This window comes from Pygoscelis adeliae, unplaced genomic scaffold, assembly GCF_000699105.1.
Source record: "Pygoscelis adeliae isolate BGI_AS28 unplaced genomic scaffold, ASM69910v1 Scaffold13, whole genome shotgun sequence".
NCBI lineage: Eukaryota > Metazoa > Chordata > Aves > Sphenisciformes > Spheniscidae > Pygoscelis > Pygoscelis adeliae.
Window position 1 is genome coordinate 4,774,736 of NW_008824499.1, and position 21,640 is coordinate 4,796,375.

At 39.6% G+C, this 21,640-nt stretch overlaps 1 protein-coding gene across 1 annotated transcript in view; it reads left to right on the top strand.

Moving 5' to 3' along the window:
* Window positions 1–14,223: 14,223 nt before the first annotated feature.
* FAM169B (family with sequence similarity 169, member B) overlaps window positions 14,224–21,640 on the top strand; it is a gene marked incomplete at its 3' end in the record, with an annotated part of 28,385 nt that continues 20,968 nt past the window's right edge. Inside the window, exons 1-2 of the mRNA XM_009321544.1 lie at window positions 14,224–14,307; window positions 16,733–16,832. Coding sequence (XP_009319819.1) covers window positions 16,796–16,832 — 37 coding nt within the window. The remainder of the gene's footprint in view (window positions 14,308–16,732; window positions 16,833–21,640) is intronic.

Below are 21,640 nucleotides of genomic sequence, written 5' to 3' on the forward strand. Positions count from 1 at the left end.
CCGCGGCTAGGCTTTCCAGAAGCGGTCAAAACGCCGCAAAACACTTGGGCCTTTCCAAGAAAACTTTGCTCAGTCGCCTGCGGTCATGACCGGGCGAGCCCCGGCTCTTCATTGCCATCCTCCCAGCGCCCTGCTGTCACAGGATCGCGTGAGTGAGATGGTCCAGTCCGACCCCCCTGCACAAAGCAGGGTCAACCAGAGCAGGCTGCTACAGGGTTTTTTGCCCTTTTCCCAAGCGTGCAGGTAACTTTTCCAGGTTTTAGGCTAGCCCAAACCTGTCCTGAAGCAGAGAGGAACTGGCGTAATGATTTCTGTCAGCTTTGTTTCAGCAGGTGATGCCGGTGAAAGGCTCATCTCCAAACGCCTGTTTCCAGGGTGTGTTTAGAGGTCTCACTGCACAGGTGCATGAGTTTGGGACTTTAATGGCTAAGTACTTGAGAACTATTAAAGAGCAGAGGGAATACTGTGTAAAAATACTTCCGCGTTTTTAAGGCCAAATCTCAGGCAGCATCAGCAAGTGTTTACCCACACTGAGCAAAAACATGGTTTAACAAAAGAAGCATGGTTTAACAGGGACAAAAGGAGCAGTAAACGTGTTGCTTCTTGACCACGAAAGAATAATTAGTTGGATTATTTTGGTGTAGAGATGAGATATGAAAGACTTTCTATACTGCAGAGTACTTACCCTTTCTTTAAAAAGTATTCAGTAAAAACTTTCTTTGCTGATCATGAGCTGAATGTAGAACAAGAAATACATGGTCTCTAATGATGATTTTTTTGGGGAAAAAAGCCACTCGCCCCTCATCTTCTTTCAGCAGAAGTTAATTTACTGGTGTTTCTGACAGTAGGCAAAGAGCTGCTCTGCCCAGCAGAGGCCAATAGAGAGAACTCAGCCATTCAGTACGTGGTGGACTTAGACTGCTTTGAAATGAACAGACATTGTATTAGTTCCCAAATGGCAGTGCTCCTGGTGCTTGGTAAGGGAGCTGATTTTAGGACAGGTGGATCTTCTGCACATGCTTCACTGTGGATTTCCAAGGGAGTCTGGCGTGTGTAGTGTTCCTGGTTTATATTTGACTAGGAGCACTTCCAAGAATCTCTGTTCACGCACTTGTTTGGATAAGGGCCCATTGCATCACCTTAGTTAGCTTTTGCACTGCTTTCCCTCCTGCTCTGTTTTTATACTCTTCTTTCTTAATTTGTCATGCTAGCAGGTAAATGGAGAGAAAGTGAATTTATCTTCTGAAACGCATTTTAAGTTGCTGCCATTTATCTAAAGCACCTACTTCATCCCCTTCAGTAAAATAATGATGTTGTTCATTAGTTCCTCTAGCTGCTCATGGCTAAATGTGCCGTAGTCAGATTGCTCTATTTTTTCCCTCCTATCAGCCACTTATGAAAGTCAAACATTTGTAACAATGCTATTGGGTTTTTTGGAAGACTCTCAATTCTGCTGATGTTTTTAAATAAAAATCTCTAGATGAATGGGACTTGGTTTTTCACGTCAAAGCAAACATTGTACTGTTGGGCACTTCAGTTAATGTCTACATTTTCCCCCTGACTTTTTCATTACTCTCAAACTGAATGTTTAGAATAGTTCTTCTTCCATCCCCTTCCTCTTTTGGAACAGATGCCATTGTTTTTAGGTATCATCCAAGTTTTGACTTAGTTATTTAATTGGATATACCTATGTTTAAAATAATTATGGAACAATTGGCAATAGGTTGAGTATACAGCACACTTTAAGAGCATATTGGAGTCATCTATTTGCTCTTCCTGTGCAAATGGTGCTTTTCAGTTTGTGTCATGCTGTAATTGAGATGCTACAACTAGGTCTTGACGTCTGTTCCTGTAACTGTTTTTCATAGAGCAAGATTGCTTACGCTTCCAGGTTTCTAAGCCCCTTTATAGGTCCTAGGCAAACCTCACTGTTGAGAAGCAGGCCAGCTGTTGACCTAGAACTTGAGGTTCTTGTTTTAAATTCAGCCTTGTAACAAGCTCTTTTTGATCTTAGAACACTTTGAAAGTCAGATTTGTATGTGTCAACCATCTAACGGCAAGGCTAGGAAGGACATTCAGTGAGTAACAATGTATATACGATTCTGGAGCCTGAGAAATAGTTACTGGATGAGAAACCTGTACGTCTAGATTAACAGTTGCATTGATGAAGCCTTAAATTTCCATCTGTCTCTCTAGGAAGATGGAAATCTCCCTGCCCTCCGTGAATTCCATGTTAATCAGTTTACAGGCAAGAGGTCAGCAGCCTGGAAGGTGGAACCACAAAATTTGGGTAGCACTACATATCATGAACATGGCCCCCACATCTAGAAAAGCTACTCATCTAGAAAAGCTACTCAAAGCTCTAAGATGAGATGGATCAACAACTGTACTCCTTCAGTATAACTAAAATCTCATGTATGGAACGGGTGGAATTTTACTCAGACTGAGGAGTGTGTGTATCTAAGAGGTAAGGGCTGTCATAACCTCCTCACTTTCCATGCCACAGGTAAGGCAAGTTACTGAAACCTTGCTTTCTTTAACACAAATATGTAGTTATGGTCTAGAAGGAGGGAAAACAGGAAACAAAATCCTAACTACTTCCCTCAAAGAAAAAATACAGTCCAAAACCCAGCAAACAAACCTGAGTCCCTTTCCATAATAGCAGTGCAGTGAATACACTCCTTCCCTTGGGGGAAAGTATGAGAAAACAAACAACAAGAGAAAGTCTAGCTGGTTTAAATTTGCAAGTGGAAGGTGTGCAGACATGGTTGTGTGAGTATGTTGTAAGAACCTACGTAGAACAGGCTGGTATGTATTTTCCACGTTGTATAATGGTTGTGTACTGAGAGACTCCCACTTTGCGTGGCCGTTCACAGTTCTGGTGTGTTGTCTTTGCAAAACGATTGGCAGACCCTCAGGTTGCACATATCCGAAGTAAACTGTCCCGCTCAGTTAACTGAGAGGTCTGTGGATGCTTAAAAATGTTGTGTTTGTAACCCTTGAAACTGCTATCTGGTGGCTGGTCTTTATAGTGTTACTGACAACAGATGGCAAATGGCTCCGCTGATGTAATTCTTGCTAGTGTTTCATTCCTGTGAAGTTGCACAGTTTCAAAATCTCAGAAAGTGCCTCCATATTTTTTCCGTGTAATGATTTCAAGCCAAACTAAATAAAAACATTTTATATTATTCAAATTCCCATGGTGTCATGTGACATTTTTGTAATGATTGCCTTGCAGCAGTTTCAGATAAGTGCACGTTGGGTAGCAATTTAAGGCCTGTGTCCTTTAAGTAATGCTTATTAGTACGTAACAGATGCTGTTTAGAAACATTATGCCTTTTAATAGGCTCTGCTTTTAGACTACATGTTCTCATTCCAGGCAGACTGTGGATCAGGCAAGCTTGGAGGTATGCTGTCGTTTATGCAAAGCCTAAGTCAATTTTCTGCTCTGAAGTCAAGCCATGTGTTTTTCCTTGTTTCTTCCATTCTGGTCATAGCTGCCTTGCTGTGTTTTTCCCCCTAGTCATATCTTTGGCTGATTGTCAAGCCATTATAATCAAAACCGTTTGCATTTTTAACCACCAGCAGTGGTTTCTTTTGTCCTTACAGAAGAGCCTGTGTAAACTGAATTTAAACAATCTCAGCCTTACTGTCAAGAGCACAGCAAGCACAGAGTTAGCCCTCTGTTGCCAGCCTGTCCTTCCTTCTCTGCTTCTTCCTCCTCCCAAAAGGAGAAAAAGGGAAAAGCAGAGCCATGCTGATTTTGGAGCACCTCCAAAGTCATGTAGGATAGCTGACACAATGGCACAGAGAAACAAGAGAGATGTTTACATATTTCCTCCACTACTTGCAGCTGTTTATTAAAGCAAGTTCTGAGACAGGCTAAGAGGCTTGTGATTGCTAGCGCAGGTGATGTGTTAATTTGCAGCTGCATAGTAAATTTAGCAAAGTGAAAATTACTGGGGGAGGGGATTTTTTTGTTTCTTTCCTTTTTTTTTTTTTCTCAAATTAATTGCTTTTTTTTTGAGATTAGTCTGGATGTACAAATTGCTCCTTGCAAGTAATTTGGAGAAAGGCTGCTGGGCTTTCTTAGGCAGACTTACGCACTCTACTGGTGGGAGCAGTAGATTTGTCAGATGTGTAAAGCATTTGCAACTCGAATTATGCGGTATCTGCAACTGGTATCCCTGAAAATCTACACAGTTGTCTCATGTTTTCATTGCTACATTGTTTGTTTGGGGAACATTGTCCTTTCTGATAGCAGACTAGGGCTTTCAGGTACTTTTGGTATGCCACACATACTGCCATAGTTCGTATGAAACGAAGATAAGGGCTGTGTGTAGTGCGGCCTTAGGTTTCCCACACCTGCTTTGAATGATGGTGGTAACAGGGTAATGTATTTAATGTGGTACTTAAATACTAGCCCTGGTGCCAGGTTGTGACAGGGGGTGTTTCAGTAATAATTTTAAATGCTCCTTGATCTTACAATATGGCACTTTTCTGAAACTGTCCTAGCTGGCAGCCTGTCTGGCTTCTCCCCATGAGGTGAAATCACGTTCATGCTAGACCATTTGCCAAACTCAGTTGTCATTTCCTGCCATTTCACTATTCCTTGTTTATCAGTATGGGAGACATTGTCTTCCTCTTTTCCCTTAAGTTATAGGATGACTTCTGACCAATGCATCCTCCTTTCTATCTTCCATCTTTGTAAAGGGTTGAATTACCGCTATCTACATTTGAACTTGTGATTCGTAAAAGCTCTACTGCTGTTCATGGCATCTTCTGTCATTTTTCTTTCCAGTCAGCCTCTCTGAATAATGAAAATACTTCAGTGGTATATTTCAGTGTCATTCAGGGCCTCCCATTTTTTCTTTGCTTAGATTTTTAAGAGTCAGACTGTAATTTGAGGTCAGGCCTGGACTATGAACTTCTGCTGGCATAGCTATTTTGGCTCAGGGTATGATGAAGTGAGATGTAGCACTGACATAGCTGTGCTAGAAGAAGCTCCTGATATGGACATAGTTGTTCTGGAACACATATATTTCTTGTATATTTTATTTTGTTTAGGGGGTAGACAAATAATTACATTGAAAAATTTAGATTTTTTTTTTCTTACATATGCAAGAAAATCCACACCATTGCCTTCAGCAGTTGAAGTTAGACTTTTCTAGAAGCATTTTTGCCCGTTTCTTGGTTGTATGAAACACAGTACATATGAAGAACTCAATTCTGGTGTTCACAGGTTCAAAGGTATTAGCAGCAATCCCACTGAATCAATGGAATTTCCTTGAGGAAAACCTGGTATGAACATGACCCTTAAAGCCTTACTTAATTACAATCCTGAATGTCCCTTTTCTTCAGGACTACATCTTCTCTGAGTTACTCTGTTAGCTCCCTCCTCCTTTTTTACATTTAAGCTCTGTGAAAGAGAGAGTTAAATGTGCAGAAGTATGAATTCCTGATATGTCATAGTTACAGCTGGTAGCACTTCCATGGTTTAACAGTATGCTACAGTTTTTATTTATAAAGTCTGTTTCTGGGCCATAATACCTCAGCTTTTTTCAATTACATTAGAGCTTTGTGCAAAACATGCCAGCCCAGATGTGCATTCTGTGTGTAATAGGACAGGGGGTAGCCTGTTTACACAGATGTATTTTAATTTATCTGTACTATGAGTTGGGTGTGGCTTTATTTTTGTAAGTGTAACACTGCTAAAGATCCATCTGAGGGAAAATAGATATAGTTGGAACCTGTTTGCTGGAACTTTCAGTACAGGAGTACTGCAGGTTAGAGTTGATTAATGCCATTATGTGATCCCTTCAATATGCACTTGCTTTCCTAGATTTGGAAACATTTTAAATAATGTGGTTTCATCTAGATATTTTTCCAAAAAGAGCTAAATACTTAAATCAATTATTTAATTCCCTTGTCTAATTTTTTTTTCCATTTCATAAGTTGCAGACTACTTTAAGTTTTGGAAAATAAATAACGTGGCTGATAGACCCTGGTCATACAAGGTTCTGAGGGCCTTCAGAGCTCATTGAAGTGAGTAGAAATTGAAGGTGTTTGCCATTTTTCACAGTTAGGCTTGTCTAGTCTCTGCCTTTGCTCATCTACGTTCTGCTAAATAGATGTGTATACTTCCAGCTTTTTTCTTCCCTTTTCTGAAATCAGTAGTAAAAATGTGTTAGTGGGAATGGGATGGCTAATATGGTAGCATCCTGCATTTAGGATGCCTAACATTTGGTCTGCCCTCCATTTGAGTGACAGAATTTGCAGTAATGACGTATAGCTACAGCTGAACTCATCCATTTGATCTGTTTGGTTTCTTAATTGGCAATGGGATTAGGATTATGTATTTCCCTTCTGCCTTCATTTATTGATTCCATAGCAGAAAATTATTTACAGACAGAAACTTATATTTAGTTTGTCTTCTGAAGCCCTTCTTGCCATCTGAATTGTGACAGAATAGTAAGTAATATATAAATGGCATTTTTGGATCGAAACAGAAACCTGTTAATGCCAATGCATTTTTTTCATGCTTCATATTCCAAGAGTGATTGCTCTGTTAGTAATGGTGAAAAGCAATGCAGTGGGGAAGAACATTGTTTTCATTAATGATGTACAGCGTGTGGTTAGGAGCTGCCTTGCCATGTTGCACAGATATCACACCACAGCATTTGCCCACTAGCTCCATTGCCACCACACGTTGTTATGATACTGAAGTTTCACTTACACTAGAACTTGGGTTTTTGGCATGTACTTGCTCAATTAAATTCAGGATGTGAGAGTCAGGTTCTGCATGTACTCCCGGGAACGTGCCAAAGACCTCTTCCTTCTTTTGAAAGGTTAAACAAATATGGTCATCTAACGATAACCACATGCATAGAGCTGTTCAAGCTAATTGGAAGGAAAGGAGAAGAGTTGATGTTGAGGACTGCTGTTTAACACAGAGCTCCCACTCCTGTGAGAGGGTAACGGATAGCACTTTTGTTATATGTGCACAATTTAGGAGGGCAAAAAAAAGTTATCTTTAGATCCTAGACACTGTCGTGGTTGTGCTGCCATAGTGTGGCCGTGACAGTCCACAGGAGAACAGAGAACAACTTATGTTATATGACTTTTTTGTCTTTTTATGTTCTGACTTCAGAGGCACTGATAAGGAGAACATCACACCCTTTTGAAGTGGTAGATAAGACATACACTTAACTGATAAGAAACCAGACTGAAAATGAAGTGATTTGTTTGGCGCCACAAAACCACACCTGTATTAAGAATAAATCTTAGGCGTTCTGGTCTCAGTTGCCTGGTTTAATTACAAGAACATTCCCTCCTAAATATTGACATGATACACAGTCTTTTTGTGTTGCTGCACGTTTGTCTCATATTGCAAAGTATTTTCTGATTAAAAAAAAAAAGGGAAAATACTTCTTGGACAAAAAAAACCTCACAGTACTGTCAGAAACACTTAGAATCTGCTGAAGTTTTTTTTTCTAATTGTGAAATATATTGGCATGAAAATAAAGCCAATAGTAAAGCCAATAAATAAAACCAGTACTGCTATTGCGAGCATTAGAAATGGCAAAACTGAATAAAAAATGACACTTGAAAGTTAGAAATCATAGAATAGAATCATAGAATCATTAAGGTTGGAAGAGACCTCCAAGATCATCGAGTCCAACCGTCAACCCAACAACACCATGCCCACTAAACCATGTCCCTAAGCGCCTCATCTACCCGTTTTTTAAATACTTCCAGGGATGGTGACTCAACCACTTCCCTGGGCAGCCTGGTCCAATGTTTAACTACTCTTTCAGTAAAGAAATTTTTCCTCACATCCAATCTAAACCTCCCCTGGCGCAACTTGAGGCCATTTCCTCTCGTCCTTTCGCCAGTTACTTGGGAGAAGAGACCGACACCCACCTGGCTACAGCCTCCTTTCAGGTAGTTGTAGAGAGCGATGAGGTCTCCCCTCAGCCTCCTTTTCTCCAGGCTAAACACCCCCAGGATTTTGCAAGTAAAGCCTCCCATGCATGGGGCCTCGTGCTGCACTGTTATACTTCAAGCATTGGTTTTTGGTTTGGTTTTTTGGGTTTTGGGCAGGGGGGGAGGGTTGGACACAGGCTCTTCTTATCCTGTTCAACTCTCAGACTCTCAAGTTGATATCTAGGTCTCCCAGAATTCTCTACAGTAGAATCATAGAATCATTAAAGGTTGGAAGAGACCTCCAAGATCATCGAGTCCAACCATCAACCCAACAACACCATGCCCACTAAACCATGTCCCTAAGCGCCTCATCTACCCGTCTTTTAAATACTTCCAGGGATGGTGACTCAACCACTTCCCTGGGCAGCCTGTTCCAATGTTTAACTACTCTTTCAGTAAAGAAATTTTTCCTTACATCCAATCTAAACCTCCCCTGGTGCAACTTGAGGCCATTTCCTCTCGTCCTTTCGCCAGTTACTTGGGAGAAGAGACCGACACCCACCTCGCTACAACCTCCTTTCAGGTAGTTGTAGAGAGCAATGAGGTCTCCCCTCAGCCTCCTTTTCTCCAGGCTAAACAACCCCAGCTCCCTCAGCCGCTCCTCATAAGGCTTGTTCTCCAGACCCCTCACCAGCCTCGTTGCCCTTCTCTGGACACGTTCCAACATCTCAACATCCTTCTTGTAGTGAGGGGCCCAAAACTGAACACAGTATTCGAGGTGCGGCCTCACCAGTGCCGAGTACAGGGGCACGATCACTTCCCTGCTCCTGCTGGCCACACTATTTCTGATACAGGCCAGGATGCCGTTGGCCTTCTTGGCTGCCTGGGCACACTGCCGGCTCATGTTCAGCCGGCTGTCGACCAATACTCCCAGGTCCTTTTCCACCAGGCAGTTTCTTATGTTTTCAAATGTTAGGTTCTTTTTATCTATCTTGTTTCTGCACCACTAGAAATCACACTTAAGTATTTTTTGTACTTTTACATGTAAAAGTATGCACAAATTTGCACAAATGTACAAAGATGCACAGTCCATATACAAATCCTGTGGTGACTGATGGCTCTTCTGTAAATATACAATTCTTAATGGATGCATGCAGTATCGTTCTCTGTGTTTGTAGAACATTAAAAAGTAGTTGTAGGATAAATGATTAATTCACTTCAGACATAACACTTTTCATGCTTCATCTACAGTGAGGTTGATGTATTTTGCTTTACAATCTGACTGCATCCTAAATGCCCTTAACAAATTTCTGAAATGGGCTTTTCAACAAGCAAGTCTTTCCTGGGAGTACCAGCAATACCTTAATGCATCTTAATCAACGCAATGGTGTGTCTAGTCTGAAATAACTGCATCACCAACTTGTTGACTTAAGGAAACAGTATTAATAAGCTACATATGAATGCAGGAATAGAAAATTCTTAACAATGAAAGCAAATATCTCGTTTAATAAATTGTGTATTAGGTTCATGATCAAAAAGGACTTAAGTGTATTGGCAATACATACTAATTTGAAACTTAAATGAGTATTTAAAACATCTTTACAAAGAGATAGAGTTGATTGTCCCAAGTTGTAACTGATTTGTTAGATAATGGCAAAATAGTAAAACTAATACATAGGTACTAAAATGACTAGTCTAGTGAAAGGGCTCGAGGAATGTAATGGTGATTTGAATTGCTGTAGCATTATATTAATGAGATAAGTCTGTGGTTATCTATATTCTAGTTAAATTATTTTTATTATGGCACAGGGTTTAGTTGCAGAGGATATAGAAGGATCATCAAAAAGAACCTTCAGAATATCTGATTAGATCGAAGCATGTCATTTACCTTCGGCCATTACAGCAGTCTGTAGTTTCACTTGTGGAATTTCACATGCCAGTGTGTGCACCATGTGTTTTCTGTTGTATTGAGAATAAATTCTTTTGCTCATGGAAAAATATTTCCTGCTTACTTTAACTGACAGAATGAAGTTCTTGCTGAATCTGTAATGATGGGGGTCTGTCTCTACTCTACAAAAATTAATTTCTACCTTAAGCTAGAAATTGTCTTCTATTTTGTGATTGCATCTGTTTTTTATCTACCTGGTGCAGAATGTAAGCATGTTAATCAGATCTATCTGGATTCCCACATATTGATCTTTTTGGATTGTAAGTGAAGTGAACTTTGACTTCTACCTCTCAAGAAGGATATTTGTCCACTTCATGAAACCACCATAAAATTCAGCTCTCTATTCTGGAGAAAATCAGAGGTGGAATAGCAGTGGGTTTAGAAAAAGCTGAGTTTAGGGATCAGGACTGAAACAGGGGCCTTGGTTTATACCTTATTGGCAGAGTTGCATGATGTTTTAGGCTGAGGTACCTATAGGTGCTGGAGGGTATTATCTCATAAAGGTGACCGAGTTGTATGGGCAGTGTCTGCTTGTTTGTGTAGCTGGTTTTAGCTGTAGCTTTTCATTTTAAAAATCAGATTCTTAGTGCAAATTGATGACAGATCACTAGAGTGAGAGGAGATGTACTTACACATCCTTGCTTGAGAATGTGGCCCAGACTGCTCCATGGAAACAAAAGAGAGAAGAAGCAGAAGCGGTGTTAGTTTTTGCTTTAAAATCTACTATCTGTATGTTTGAAATGGAAATATGCCCGTTCAGATTTCTCATTTATTTATCTCCAGATAAGTTTTTTTCAGTTGAATTGCATACACTCCCTCGTCCTTCACCTTGAATGCCGGTTCCCTGTAAATGACAAAGTCTGGTACCTGTCTGTAAACCCTTTGTTGTCACTGCTGCTGTAGAATCCGCCTAGATGATGTCTTGACCTTGTTTACCAGCTTTGGCTATTTAAGATGGCAGCCACTTCAGCGCAAATGTCAGGAATTCCTCTAATGCAGTAGGCCTCCCGTTCTAAATTTACTCTCCTTATGGTTTATGGTCCCTCCTCTGTGGCTGCAGCAAGAGGCCCCCTTTTTATGACTCAACCCTCCTGCTCTCCTTCGCTCCCCCTCTTCCTCGCTCCCTCCCTCCCCCAGATGGTAACCCTTTGTGCACATCGCCTGTTTGAAACAAGTGCTCGCTGGGTGTCTAGCAGATTGGCTGCCACAATGTGCTCTTTTGTTGCCGCTAGGTAAGATCAAATTCGAATGAAATCCTGTAATTCCAATTAGGTTAAAAGGCTGTCCTTGGAACGTTGCAATTTTGGTATCCCAAGATGCTGATAGGGGCCTCTGACTGAAGCACTCAGAGGAGAATAGTGTTGCTTTTCTTTTAAAGCAAAGTTAAATTATTTTGCAATTGATTTTGGAACCTTTATAACATCCTGTTAGCCAGCAGTAATTATTGTTGTAGTCAAATGCCTAATAACAATAGTTATGGTTAGACTTTGTCGAGGTTTTTTTTGTTGTTTTGTATACCAAAAAAGCATAAAAGGGATGTATACGGGAGGGCAAATATAATTTCTTCACTTTGTACTGGGGAAAACTGGGAAACACATTAGTTAACGTAAAAAAATCTCAAACTAGTGATTTTTCTCCTGCCTATGGCAGCTGAACAGTATTAGTGGTATGTGCATGTGTATGCAAGTTTGGGGGGGATGTTCACAAAAGCCAGCCTTAGCACAACTGACTTCTTGAGGACACTCCAGGGTACCTAAAGTTAGACTTCTGCTCTGTGTTGTCCCTAAAGGACCCTCACTCTCAATCTCTCTCCCCCCCGCTTATATACAGAAGCTGAGACAGATTTGTTTTCTTCATGAAAAATCTTTTTATTTCCCCTTTATTGGAATATGTGCTCCTAACTCACTTGGGCATTTTCAGAGTTACATGGGAAAGACAAGTTAACTGGAAGTCTAAAAGTGTTTTTCTAGAGAAAAAAATTACTTCTGTGGAAAGCTGTGTTAATGGAAAGTCGATCAGAAGTTTTCTCTAATGCCTGATTATTTAATTTGTGACATTATTTCATCCTTCAAATGGTCACTATTACCTTAGAATACAAGCATATTATGTACCAGAAAGTTAGTGTAACTTTGAAGGCACTAGTTGTTTTGTTCAGTGAGAAGAAAACATGATTGTGCTTATTAAGTTGCTTTGGCTTAACAATGGCAGGATGTAGCCTGGTAAGCAGCATCTCATGAATAGTATTTATTAGCGTGGCCAATATTTTTCTTTACACTAAACATAAGTCTTACATGCTGCTCTATTGCAAAGAATGAATTTACTAGTAAATTTACTTCAGTAAATTACTAAAGTTTTAAAAAATAATCTTTAGTTTCTTTCCCTTATATGGCTTCTTTGCTTGATGGTGTAACACAGTACACTGGGGAAGGCCGCTGCAGAAGAAAACTGCCACGGCTAAGCACTGGCTGGGATTTTATAATGTGACTCAACTGGCCAGTGTTGCAATGGTGCTTTCTCTCCCATTTTGTCACATACAAACATACTATGAAAACCATTTACAGAGTAGCTTCTGTTCAGCATTCTGACTAGAGAGCTTTGCTGTCAAGCCTCAGGATGTAAGCTGATTGCCTGCAAAGGGCAGGAAAATAGTGTTTAAAGCATTTTAAGCAGTGCTGGGTGGTGGCGAATTATCTGTTATAGTTTCTTACCCTTTTGCTGAGGAATCAGATACTGATCACTGCCAGAGGGAGGATGGTGGGACCGTGGGTGAATAGTCTGACCTGGTACTGCAAATCCCATGCTCCTACTTTTACATGAAAAGGTATCATTTTCAATATGGTACTTTTATGATTCACAGTTTCTGAATCTTAATATAGACAGTTCTTGCAATGGCCCTCATAAGACTGTTCATTGTCTCAGCCGTTTACTTTGCACTTACAATCAGTGCAGTTATTTCACATTAAACTTGTGTCACAGGAGCTTCCACGTGAGAGCAAACCATGATTGAAAATGGAGGATTCAGAACTAAAATTCCAACTATACCAGTGTGGTAGAAGGTTTTGTCCTCAGTTTGGGGCTTACAAGAGGTGTGGCTTGTTGATTGAAAGCCCCTTAAATTGAAACTATTTCCTTCCTATGACAGAAGACTGGCAGAATACTATTTAGACTGCTAACCCATTTCTTCTGATATTCTTTACCCTGTGGTGGTGATGAGCCACCAATCGGTCTGGTTTGTTATATCAGAAGGAGGTTGCTTGGTTCCTCATGAGCACTGAGTTGGACTTTGCATTTAGGTAACAGGTATCAGATGTATGTAATTTTTGTTTGCATGCAATTAACAGATACCTTGCATGAATACCCTTCAGCATTCAGTCACATGGATTAAAAGTTATGTTGCATAAAAGGTGATGGTTACTATTTTGGGAACTCTTGGGTAAATATTTTAATATTTTTGACATTATTTCATTGTTGTGAAAGTGCCCGATTAAAGTTACTTAAGAAAGAGAAAAATAATGATATACAACAGATCATGGACTGACCCATAAAGGGGCAGTCTTCCAAGAAAGAGTGGAAGCTTTGGAATTCTTTTCCTGTTATATTTTTGGACAGTACTAAAACTCAGGCTGTGTTCTGAAGAAGTTTTTTTGCTCTTCCAGCTTTAAAGCAATTTACTTACACCTAGAGAAATTTGAGACTGTGCTTGCTGAATTCAAACGAGACAAATGTGATTTGATGCTGTCATGGTTCTACTTAGTAAAATTGCATGTCAAGAAGTAAATAACATATAGATAGGTTTTTACCAGCCCTACTATTTTAGACTAGGATTATACAAAAGGCTCTAATGGGAACTATAAGGGCCCAGCTACACCTCGCAGCTGCTGGGGAAACTGAGGTTTTAAAACTCATGTTTCTTAGTTAATTTAAAAAATAAAATTATCTTGTGTTTTATTTTAACTACAGGTTGCCTTTACTTGGTAGATACGTTAGCAGGAGATCCAGAGGTTCTGCAAGTAGATGCCGAAACATACTATGAAAAACTCTTGAAGAAATCATCGTACACTCCTGATGTTTTTTTCATCCCTGGAGGAGAAGAGGTAGTAGGCTGATGTTTTTCATACTGCAAGTTAGATACTTGCAAACTAGTTTGTTGGTTGTGCTCGTAGTCTGTCTGTGAATAGGGGTAAACTGGTGTGGCCCAATTACAAATCTCTGAAAATCACCTGCATTATTTCAAACAGTTTGCATGCTGCAAATGAGAGATAAGCTTAAACTGCAAGTCTAAAACCCTCCAAGTGTGGATGAGGATTTGAAGTACTTAGCTGAACTTTGCATCTTGACCTGCCTCCTTATAGGAGTGAATCAAAAGTGAATTTGATAGACGTTTATACCATGGCGCAGCTCTGTATTCTGCCTCAACTGTGCAGTTTACACAGGTATTGTGATATAGTGTATCTTTTGTTTGCATTCTTTCTAATACTTATATTGATAATTTCCAATATGGGTTCTCCAAAGAAGTTCTGATCAGATGTGATTGATAAATGGTATAAATACTGTAGCTGCCAATGCTTTAGGGTCCATTCCTGAGCCACGTGGGGGGAACGCATTGGAGATGAGTGAGCAGGCCTATTAAAAATTCTGACTTCAGTCAACCTATGAAACCTTTCATTCTAGGCCTTTTCTAGATCATAAAAGGTGTGCTGGGCTAACTGTTACTGTACTGTCAAACCAGTAAGTGGATTAGTTGAAATAAATGTTTGGAATACGGTGGCTTTTCTACAATTTAGGAAAATAATATGCAGTAGTTTCCAGAAAAACGCTGTTTCAGGTAGGTAGCTTCATCTTTTAGCTGTGACTGTAACTAGCTTTAAATACTCTTTTAATGCCCTCTAGTGGACCGCGTAGGGTTAAATACAAACAAACCTGAAAATGCAAAGGTCCCCCAGTTTAGGGCTTCTGTGTCCTTACCTCAGCCTTTCATGCCTGGTTGTACTTTTAGAGGCTCAAAAATCCCAAGCAGTGCTGTGTGTATTCCTGCAATAGCTAGACACAGTGAGATCAGTTAAAGGTGGACTTCTGGCTTTTGATTCAGAACTGTCTTGATTTTGTGGCTTGTCATCAGACCTTAAATATATCACATGACTGATTTGAGTCTCATAGCAACACATTTCTCTTTGCATTCATTTAATTCAGGTCTAATCTAATCTGCAGTCAGACAGCTAGTCAAGGGCATAAGTAATGGTAATGTTCTTGCTGTATTGTTTTTTTCCTTATACTCTGTAATAAATAGTTCAAAGAATGTTGATGTTTTGTAATTAATAATAAATTAAATGTAGTAAGGTAAAGCTCCCATCCCCAGTGAACATCTCAGCTAACAATCTCTATTATGTACCTACAACCTGAAGGATGAGGCTTTTGGTGTTTGAATAATGGCTGCAGTTACCAGGCTTTTTTTTCTCTGTGCATCTGAATTAAAGCAGGTTTCAAGTGGCAGGACCGGCAACCATGAATAATTATTTAGCAAGTGTTAAGTGGCTATCAGCCCACTTGCTCGGGTCACAGAACTTCTTTTCGGTATGGCATGGTCTTTGGTCAAGCATTCAGTACACAAATAGCAAGGATTATTGCAAGTCAGGACGGAAGCCCATTGGCAGCGTTCATACAGAGAAAGCTATGCTTGGCTCATGCTGATGTTGTTAGCACCTGTGAAAGTGCACATTACCTTATAAAACAAAATAAGAGTCATAGCAGTATTGGAAATAGTACTAGCCTTTTCATTATAGTAATGCTCCCAGGTGCCATAATGACATCGATGCTGTTATATTTGAAGCATGCAAAGAACGACTGAATCCCCAGAACATACTGAGATTTCAGGAAGCTCATGAATACAGATTTCAGGCAGTTTTCAGTTTTTTTCCTGGAGTCCAGTGTTTGCATAGATGATCCCAGGATTCTGGCACTCATAAACTAGTGAACACTGGTTTCAACTTAAAGTTGTTATCTTGAATAATCCATATTCATACTACTCCTTCCATGCACCAAGAAATATTAAATGTATCACATGACTGATTTGAGTTTCATAGCAAACTGACAAATGGGTGCAATTAGAGAGAGAGGCACACCCACACATACACAATGGACCAGATTTTTGAAAGTACAGTACATACTGTGCTAAATTATGCACGCTCTTTGCCTGTACCTAAACTTACATGAGAGCATTTGCAATATTCATATGGAAATCGTCATCTCTATGCATATAGAGCTGTTTGAGCACAGTAATTTTGTGTTTATGTGTCACATCATTTAGAAGTTTAGTCTAAGACTGAGAGCTTGAGAGCTGCATTTTGATTTTTAGCTTGGCCTTCAACATAACCACCTTGTGCCAATTATCTACCCTCCCAGTGCCTCTCAGATAAACTGCCCGGGCACTGCCCTAATGCTTTGATACTCCTTGTACTCTGAGGCTTAATTCATTGTTTGCAAAACACCGCAAGTACTCAACTGGACGATGCTGTAAGAAGTGCAAGTTGTATTTGTTTTTATTTGATGCGTCTCGTCTTTCATGACACCATTTGTCTGCATATAACAGTGTTCAAAGCCAGGTTATGTATTAATCATAGTAAGTCAGCATTAAGGTCTTCACTAACTTCAGTAGCTTGATTTCTTTTAAATTAACATTACTTACTGATAATATTAGAATATTATGTATGTTTCAGTGCCTTGAAGTTCAGGATTGAGAGGGTGTTGTGCTAAGCTTACACCATGCATGTTAGTAAAACGTATCTTAAGTGCATCTGACACATGAAATACTTCTTGAGAGCTTTGCAGTACAAACAGCTACAGGGTTTGTTTGTTTTTTAGGTTAAACTTGAAGATTCCTGTGTGTGTTTTGTCCCTCTCTACCGAAATAATCCTACTTGCAAAATGTTGCTGTTAACTGATCCAAAGGATAAAGAGACAGGTTAGAATTGGTCAAAATATTTTAAAATTTGATTAGTACTTTCTTTACTTTTAAGATGGTCTGCTTGTTTTTATATATAAATATTTTGGGATTTGTTTTGAGTATGAAGTGGATTCAGTTTACCTGTCAAGGATTTGTGCCGGTGAGCTGCTGATTAGAAGGGAGGATTGACAATCAGGGCTTTTAAAGTCTATGCATAGCTCTGCTGGTAGCTGAAAAATCACCTTGGGTAAATCTGTTATTCTTTTTGAGTTTGTTCAATGGGGTAATATTTTTCTAATTCATGATGATGTGAAATTTAATGCATTGTAGTTTGGATAGAATTCTGAAATCCTTAAACAAGAACAGATATATATGTGAAATTGTATTAGGTCTTACTGATTCTTATTCATGTTATTTTTACTTTATGATATCTTCTTCAGTCCTAGGTTTAATTGCCTCCTATTTCCAGTGCTGGTGTGTGAGGGGTAAATTTGGAGTGAGACTGTGCTCAAGAATTGAGTTAAATCCATTTTATTTGGCAGTTCTCCCAAGATATTCTTTAAACTCTACCAGCTTTGCCTTGCTTACTGCTAGTAATGCTGGTGTTTTCCTATTACAGTCATGTGTCAGCTTGACAGGGATACACTACAGTTGTGTTACAGGCAGTAGAAGTCAGCATGTGCTTACTGGTGTTTCTGTTTCATGAGTCACTGCTTAGAGTATCAACAGGTTATTAAGATTTGATCAACAATTTTATCTAAGTTTTATCTTCCTGCTATCAGGATCGCAGTATCTTCAGACACAGCCTGATTTCTTCCTACTTACTCTCTTGGGCAAGTGTCTTTGACTATGGAATATGAAAAAACGCAAATGTAAAATAAGTAACAACTTTTGATACCACTGTCATTAACGGGAAGCTTGACTCCCAGTTGCATAGTACCAAAAGCCCAGGTCGTGACTCACCTAGATTAAATGAGGAGTGTTGGAGCTGTTGTGAAGCCATGGGCTATAGAATTTTTGGAACATCTACAACAAAGTCATGAACCTATGCACTGACCCATTGTGTCACTTAGGGAATACAGAACAGATGAAACCTCTTAAACTTTCAGCTTCCAAATGTGGCAGCAAACTAATGACATCTGTCATTAAAAGCATACTTTTTTTTTTTAAAGTATAAGCTATAAATTACACCTGAAAGGCTTTAATAGCCAGTATTCTTAATAATACAACAAAGGCAAGGCAAAGGAGTTTAGCACTCTATGTTCAGTTCTAAAGTGTGTCAGGTAACAATCTTACACTCCTAGAACAGGTACTATTAGTGTAACTAAGTGTTCATTGTTCGGTCCAAACCCTGTAACCAGGAAATTTCTTCATAAGAACAAAAACCACATTAAAGTCATCTGTGATTAGAGGTGAACTCTGCAAAGTTTTCCAGCTCCTTTTACATACGATTTCAATTGGACGTTTGCTAACGGGTTGTGATTCACATAGTTGAAGGTAGGAGACCTTTCCAAGTTACAAGGGTAGTCAAAAGACTTTCTGGTCCCTCTAAAACTATTGATATAGAATTACTTTCCTGACATTAATTTATATATTCCATTAATGTTTTTCTGAAGAGAGATAGGCACTGGTGTGATAAAGGAGAGAAGCATCTACACTGAAGGCCAAACTTGCTCTCTGAGTGCAGTTGTGCATACCTACTGACTCATGTTCAAAGGAATGTAGTTGAAAACAGCTTTAAGTTAGTTTAGGCTGCACAAGAGGAATGGCGATCTGTAACAACTACAATGCAAAAATAAAGAATTATTAAATAAATGCAGGTGAAAGCAGTGCATTTAGCACAAATCTTCAGTTAAATGATCTAAGAGTATTAGGAACAACAAGTATTAATGAGATACATATACACAAGGAAAAAATGATTTCCCACAGGAACAAGTCAAACAAGTCCACATTGCAGCCTAAATTATATGATAGCTATCCGCATTAAAAGCTTAAACCTAGCAGAATAAACACCTTATTATATTATAAACAGCAGGCTGACTGACTACTGTGACCCCCTTGCAAAACTTTAGCTTGAGTCACCAGCCCATAGTCACAGAAACAGCCTCACAGAGATCAGTAAGACTAGTTATTTCAGTAAGGCCTACATTATCTGGCTTTTAATATTTCTTTTTAAAGGTACAATATAAAAGATTTTACTGGAAGTTCTTTGTTTCTGGATTTTATATGCTATAAACATGTGGCCAGCCTTCCTACACACATCAAATTTGACTGATGTGATTTTTTTCTTTAGATGAGTTTTAATAAATTTTCATTAGTTCTTTAAAGTCTGCTGGGGTGTGTGTATATGTGTGTGCATACCTATACATATGGGTATATACACTTGAAGTATTTTGTCCAAATATTTTTCCCACAGTTCAACAGATTTGGAATTGACTCTTAAGGCAACAGACTGTGTTAAGGTGGCAAGTCCATCTGGATTTGCTTACCTATATGACCTTTTGTTCTGACCAGTGAACAGATCAAATTGTTTCAAAACCAATTCCTTCAAAGAAAAGCAATATTTATTAACTCAGTTATCGTTACTTAAAGACATGGGCAGGAAGTTAAAACACTAAACAGGTTGCATGATTTTTTTTCCTCCCATGAGCTTTACACTTTTCTTGTGAACTCGAGTTTCATCCAGATGGGAGAGGCAAACAATCTTGCTGTAGCTGATCTCTTCTCTTTCTCATGTGCTGTCCGGTGCATCTGCATTTTAGTTCTACTTCACACCAGGAGTGCTCTTAGAAGCAAATTTCCTGGTTGTCCCCACGTACTGTGCTTCAGTTCATATCAAGGAGCAGTCTCGGAGTGCATGAACTAGATTACTTTGGCTGAAATGAAATCAGAGGATGCACTCCAAGAGCACACTGATGTGCCCCAGCCTCTAATGGGGTTTTAGTTTTCAACACCAGGCCAGAATTTGTGAACATCAGGTTCTCTGCACCAAATGTTTTGCTCTGGGAATTCAGTTTTGTTAGTGTTAGTCTTGCTAATGCAAACATGGCCCACTGATTTTTCCTCTTGCAATTCATTTGGACATTTCTGAAGTCCAGTGGGGGAAGGCAGCCAAGGGTGACCCAGGATACGCTGGGGTAGAGGTGCTTTACTGAGAAGCAATTGAAAACAGAGTAGAAGATGCAGCTAATAAGAATGTAGGGCATGTTTAGTTGTGTACTTCTCAGGTCCTGGTGTGGATAGTGAATCAGCCAGAAGTGTTAGAATCCTCATTGTTTGGTTCTGCCACAGCTCACATGATGCTGTGAGACCATATCATATTGCTCCCGAAAGCCACAAACTCCCTCTGCTCCGGTGGTTCTACTGACTGGTGACTGCCAAAACCCTGGCTACAGCCTTTTCAATTTAGTTCTGTTCTCCAGCTCTATCCCTGGCACCATCAGTTCCTTCAGCTTAGCTCCAACATCTCCACCTTTGCTCCTGGTGGCTTCCCAACACCCCTCACCCCCTAAAACGAACTCTGTACAAAGCCTTGACAATTGCTGGGGTTAACCGCACACCTGGGCAGTACCTTAATCTCAATGAGAAAGCTGTATACCTCGTATGTCTTATGTTCATATGTGATGGGATTTCCTCTTTCAGCTTCATTTGTGTTTACATCTATAATGGTTAAGTACTGCATAGATAAAATTATGTATATAATACTCATGAAATAATATCCACTGTAATATACTTATTTTCCCACAGTTCCCAAAGAAAATATTGTCAATCAATAATTTATGTTTGAAATTCTAATGATTTAGACTCTGGAAAAATACTGAATTTAGCAGCCCAGCTACAGGTTTGCCTGTGAAGAGCTTTAAAGTTTGATGGCGTTTAATTCTTGAACATAGGTTAAAGGGGGGTTGATTCCAATACTGAGATTTGTATCTGATCATCTTGGTCAGATGGGGTGTCCAGAAGTGATGCATAGCTTGTGGTCTGAAATGACCTGCATATTTCAAAGAGAAAATGGATACGGTAGCTTTTCCATAGGACTTGGTCTTGGTTGGGAGCATTTTTAATTTATTTTTGATGGACTGAGTGTTCTGTTCTGTTAGTATATCTGTACAGATACTTTTATGAGAATGTAAATTGTATTGTAAGGGCTTACAGAGCATAGCATGGGTGATTAACATCTTTGTAACACTAAATAAACATACCCTATCGTGGCATTTTCTGTATGCTGTATATAATAATTTACAATAACTGTTAGATGCCATGGAACATTTATCACAAGACATTTGCAACAAATCACTGAGTAAAACTTGAATTGTAGAAGAAAATGTAATTGGTTGCAGGAAGATATCTATCTTAGATACTTGAATGGCTGCCATTACTGCAGCATCTGCATGCCTCCCAAGCTTTAATGTATTTATTTCGATAAGACTCTTAGGGGAGAGAGAGAAATGCTCTTACTCCATTTTAAAGATAGAGAACTAGGGGACACAGGTATTCAGGGTATGTCAACGTTGCAGAACGCAGTTTGATGTAGGATCTCTGAGCTTGCTCTGTTATCAGAGCTGACCTAGGCTTGGTTGCATGGAACTACTTGCTAACTACTATTGCTAAGCCACCATCCATCGTATTTGAGAAGTCGTGGCAGTCCGGTGACGTTCCCACTGACTGGAAAAGGGGAAACATAACCCCCATTTTTAAAAAGGGAAAAAAGGAAGACCCAGGGAACTACAGGCCAGTCAGTCTCACCTCTGTGCCTGGGAAGATCATGGAGCAGATCCTCCTGGAAGCTATGCTAAGGCACATGGAGGACAGGGAGGTGATTCGAG